This window comes from Pteropus vampyrus, unplaced genomic scaffold (assembly GCF_000151845.1).
Source record: "Pteropus vampyrus isolate Shadow unplaced genomic scaffold, Pvam_2.0 Scaffold292, whole genome shotgun sequence".
Classification (NCBI taxonomy): Eukaryota; Metazoa; Chordata; class Mammalia; order Chiroptera; family Pteropodidae; genus Pteropus; species Pteropus vampyrus.
The window spans coordinates 763,461-768,885 of NW_011889073.1; the positions used below are offsets into that span (position 1 = coordinate 763,461).

The window sequence follows — 5,425 nt, forward strand, 5'->3', positions numbered from 1 at the left end:
CAGCTCCCTTCCCCTCTGGCCTAAATCCCTCTGGGGGTTCTCATCACTGCAAACACCCTGACTGCTCCGGCGGCCCCCCTCCCTCCCGTCCCCACTTCCTGTGACACTGCGGTTCCTCCTCCTGTCCCGCTGCCTGGGCGACCACCCCATGTGTTTTTAGGGCTCCTCCTTCAGGCCCCAGGCCAAATATTCCCTCAGAGAGACGCCCCCTACCCAGCCGCTTTCCCCCTGCCTTCATCCCTCTGGCACCCAGACGATGTATTTACTTGTTTATCACCATCTTCCGCCATTGACTATAAATGGCCATGATCAGGGAGGAAGCTGTCTGCCCGTGTAACAGTGTAGGCACTCGACACGTATTCGCTGCATAAACAATGAGTGCCCTTGAAACTCAGATGAAGAAAAATCACAAAAGCATAACAACTTCTAAGACAGACTATATAGAAGGAGTGTGCGTGTGTGTGTGTGTGTGTGTGTGTGTGTGCGCGTGCGTTTAACAGGATACGAAGGTGTGTGTGAGAAGTTCAGAGACGACACTTGTTCCACTGACTACATATAACACATGTGGTACTGTTTTCAGGGGAGATTAAATGCTGAGTAAAACTCAGGGTCACGTCAAAGTACCTCTGAGTTCTGACACTTTGGGGAGCACAGCGCACAACTCCTGGAGGGCGGAGGACCAACCTAGACGCCCACAGGAGCACGGAGGTAACTCACCCAGCCGGGTGAGCACCCTGTGGCTGAGGTTCCCGTGCTTCCAACAGGCCATGTGCCCTCCCTGACCTAGTGACCGCATTTGGCTACAAGTATCCTAAAATTAACTCTGTACAAGGGGAAAAACGATATTCGAGAGAGGAAAATAAATACTCAGTTTTGTGTCTTTCGAGAAATAAAGTCGTCTTACCTAATGATAAGCACGACGAAAGTCAACGCAGTCAGAAATTCGAACCTGAGGTCTGAAAAAGAAAGCAATGCCCATGAAACCACCACAGTAAACGCCACGCTCGTCCCGGATGGAGATAAAGAAGAGCCTCCTTTTCTCTGGACTCGAAATCTGAGGCCCAGGGGAAACGCTGTCCCACCTCTCCAGAGTCCAGGAGGTCCCCAGACTGGGGGAAAGGATCCTGTGAAATGAGGGGACTTGGCCTGACTCAAGGACGAGGCAAGCCGCCCACCGGCTGCTATGCACGGTGTGATGCTGGTAGGATCCAGGCCGCTCCCACAGCCACGCTGGCGCCCAGGGCCCAGCTGGCTTCCAGCCCACGGCCTCCCTCCTGCGCTGGCCCAGAGTTCTCTCTTCTGCCCCGCTGCCCCAGGGACCCAGGTGCTGGTCCCCAGCCTGTGGGAACAGGACAAGTCCCTGGGTCTTCCCCTGCAGGTCAGGCTACTTGCCTGGTGCCCTCCAGCCACTCCTCCCCTCCGTGTGAAGCCACCTCCTGACCCAGGCTGCACTGGGCATTTGTGAAGTGGCCCTTACCTACGTAAGGCATGTGACGTAGCTCAGAACAGGCCCGCACTATCAGGAACAGGAGGTATAAAATGTAGACCGCTGTCACTACCATGAAGAACATTTTCATTCCCTGCAATGAAACAAGGTCTCAGAGCTGCTCTTCCGTCCAGCGCCACGTGCAGGAGGAAAGGCCAACGTTTCTAAAAGGGACCCCGAGCCCTGAAGGTCACTCTCTAAAATAGAACAAAGAGATGCTCAGCCTCCCATCCTCACTGGGAGAGCAGGCAGCTCCACCCAAGAGGACCCCCAGCCCTCTCTGATCAGATGACAAGAACCCACACTGCTTCCCTTGCATGTGCCAAGCTCCTAGCGCGCATGCGGGCATGGACACACACACACACACACACACACACACACACACACACACACACACACACACAGCCTGGAACGTAGTAGGTGCTCAATAAATCGCAGTGGCTCCTACTCATCTCTGTCCCTGGGCTGAGGCCTGGCTCCCTGCTCTGCCTGTGAAGATGGTGACACGTGTCAAAGAACCCAGGACCAGACCCCGAGAATTCCTCAGACAAGTCACCACTTGCTGGTTATCTGTGAGATGAGGGGGCGGACCCAGAGCATCTGGAAGACATCAGGTCTGAAACCACAGGACTGGGTAACTTTTTCACAGAAAAAACAAGAACGCTTTGTTCTGAGGTTAGAGGCTGTGGTGGGCAGGCAGGTGGGACCGCCCGCAGGGTGGGTGATGCACCCTCTCTTGCTAGAGCCACAGACTCCCCCCGTGGAGTGCAGTACCCGCGCCATCTTCCACCCCTGCCCTTTCTTCCTGGAGCCAGAACCCCCTCCATGTCAAAGGACTGCTGGTCAGGAAACCAGCATCCGCTTCGCCTCGTCAGAACTGTGACTGTCGTCTGGGATTTATCTTCTCATCTGTGAAATAAAGGGACTTCACCAGATCAGTCGTGGGTCCCTGTGGCTTTTCTCAGCTTCCGAGAAGTCTCTGATTTCCAGTGTTTCCTTCAGTAACAGACCAGACCACTGTCCTTCCCAGGGGGGCTGTGATGACTCCTGAGCCCCCTCATGGCTGGCTTCCCGACCACCTGACTGAGATGGGGCAGACGGGTGGCCGTGACATGAAGCCCTTCTCAGGGCTGGCACTGTGCCAAGTGCTTCGCCTTCCTCGCTGTGTAAGCGAATCCTCACAACTCCTTCAGGAAGATTCCATCATCACCCTCTTTCACAGATGAAACAAGAGAGGACTAGGGAGAGAGGTGGGCTGCCGGCCAAGTGTCCGGGGAGCCCTGGGGGCCTGGGAACCAGGCTCGCAGCTCCGAGTGGGGGACTCGGGGCAAGAACCTTGGCCACCCTCAGTTTCCTCCATGAAAAATGAGGGGACCGCACCAGACAAAAGCTTTAAGAACAGTAGATCAGCATGACTCTGTACTATTTTATCGAAATCTGGGGGTTACGCTCTCAACCAACAGCCTCATATGTGGTCTGTCACCTGCGTCTGCAGGCTCTGCCCTGAGAATGTGTCAAACAGTCCCTTCCTTGTCCTTTAGTGTCCCCACCCCCAACTAGAGTCACCTCCACTGAGGCCCTGCCCCTCACCTGATGTGGCCTTGAGCCTTCCTAGGGTATCTGGCTTCTGGAGCAGAGCCCCACAAGTCTGGCTGACTCGGGGCTCCCCGCCGTTGGGCACTGGCCGACGCCCTCCTCCTCACCCTGCCCGCAAGACCCTGGAACAGCGCCTCCCTGGCCCAGACCGCCACTCCCCCACCTCTCCAACGCAAGGTACAGCCCCTCCCCCCAAATGTAGTTAAAGGACACACAGATGCCGCCTCCCCCAGTGACCTGGGCCCGCTGTCCACAGGGCACATCCGGCGGAGCCCCCCACTCCTGGCGGTACTGGTCTTTATTTTCTATGCTCTTTCTCCATCACAAGGTCGTGTACACTTTGAAGGCAAAGGTCATGGCATGCTGTTCAGAAGGCACACATCCAGCCACCTTCGAAACCCCTCCAACTGAGAAATAACGGACTGGAAAGGCTACTGTGCTCCCGCCCGGATTTCGGTTAAGGGTCAGGCATTTACACTGTTCTCTATGACACGGTCTCAACGCAGGTTAGACGCCCTAGCACATCACCATTCACTACACTGCCCTCTGTCTCTGGCCATTCCCAAAAGAACCACAGACTCACTCCCCATCACTCTCCAGGAGGCTCTGCAAAGCCACAGAGAAATGCTGGATGTCACCCAAGGTCAAGATTCAGCTCGTGCCTCCGGGACTGCACCGCACAGGGCACACGACTGAGACCCTGTGGGTCCACAGCGGGCTCAGAGGGAGCTGTGGCCGGAGGGGCTGCTGAGAGGCACAGAGAAATGCCACACGACCGGGGGTCGAGGGGAAGCCACACTCGGGGCTGACTGTCACTTATGGGCCTCTGTGTAAAGTAAACATCCTGGATCCCTGTTCAAAAGGGACAGGCTCCGGCCAGGCCATTTGCTCGCTGGAAACCTCCCACTACTTTAGAGAACTAAATGAACAGAAATGTTTTCTTAATTGTTCTACAATGTTCCTAAAATCTGACAACTTCTGGCTCTGGCACTTCAACCACAAACCAAGGGCTAGGAGCGAAAACAGAGTTTTTAAACGTTTATTTTTCATGCTACTCCAACACATTTTTCTAAATTCTCCACCCATGAACTTTCCCTAGTCCTTCCAAAATAGCCAGTTATCAAGCTTGTGTCAACAGTGCAATTTAAGTTACAAAATTTAGTATTATTTTTAAACACCATTTAAAAAAAAATCCTCAGGCTTCATTCACAATTCTTACCTGAAAATTTCCCGTGTCCACTCGGTACTGGTATGTCGGATCGTGTAACTCATTAACTCTAAAAATATGTTGTCAAAAAAGTCATAAATTAATAACTAGTTTACTTTTTCTTTTATACTCTTAGATTTTAAAAAACTCATTAACATAAACTACTTGCTCACCAACAGTAAAGGATTTTTAAAAAGTAATCCTAAATTTATGAGAAATCCTAAATTTCACATTGAAAACACACACAATGCTAACGGTGCTGTCTGTCCACAGTCAGCACTGTGAAGTCGCAGTATCTTTCATTCCTATACTGCTTCTCTTACAATTTTAATTAAGGTCTGTTTTCTAAGTACCTTTCAATGACATATATGGGCACCAGGAAATAGAAGAGCAGACAAAGAAAGCAATAAAAGTAAATATAAACTTCCATGAAACCCGATTTAAAATGAACCTGGATAGCTGAGATGACAGGCAGGCAGGGAGAGGGAAGTAGAGAAAGTGTGAGCTCAGTCCTGTCATCACTGGGCCATTAGCTTGATGTGCCAGGTGTCAAAAACACGCCCCTAAAATGGAACTTGTTTCTGCAGAAAACCCGTTAGGCTTCTGCGGTGGCACCGTTTCACAGAAGCACAAAAATACCAGCAAAGAGAAACCTTGGGAGCTGGTGTAAGGACCGGAAAGTCAACAGATGCAAGCCACAGGAGCCACGGGCACGTCGGGTGGACAGTGGCGAACTGGGAGCTGCCCGGAGCACCGGCCTACAGAAGAAGCCTTCGCTTCTCTGCAGGAGGCATTTTCCATCCTAGGCTAGAAGATTCATGTCTGTCTCCACATGCCATTCAGGTGAAAATGAACCCTCAGTTCAAGCCACATTACTCAATCTTGAAACACTGGGTGAGAGATTCCTCTCTGGATGAGTTCACGAAATACAGTTAAACTCTGGATCTGTCCACAAGGCTGAATGAACACTTTCCATACTGAAGCATCACACATAATAAAATTACTCACGTCTGCCATATTCCTAGTGTAACAGAAGCCAACCACAATAGTCCAACAATGAAGAATTTAGGCAAATAGAATGTCAAACACTTCCTTTCTCCCTAAAATGCAAAAAAGCGGAAGGAACACAGCAGTTA

The 5,425-nt window shown here is 51.8% G+C and overlaps 1 protein-coding gene across 1 annotated transcript in view; it reads right to left on the minus strand.

The window, feature by feature from the left end:
• TMEM181 (transmembrane protein 181) overlaps positions 1–5,425 on the minus strand; it is a 38,061-nt gene that overhangs the window by 6,192 nt on the left and 26,444 nt on the right. Inside the window, exons 8-12 of the mRNA XM_023521101.1 lie at positions 5,298–5,389; positions 4,302–4,359; positions 1,478–1,580; positions 905–956; positions 572–684 (exon numbers count right to left, since the gene is read on the minus strand). Coding sequence (XP_023376869.1) covers positions 572–684; positions 905–956; positions 1,478–1,580; positions 4,302–4,359; positions 5,298–5,389 — 418 coding nt within the window. The remainder of the gene's footprint in view (positions 1–571; positions 685–904; positions 957–1,477; positions 1,581–4,301; positions 4,360–5,297; positions 5,390–5,425) is intronic.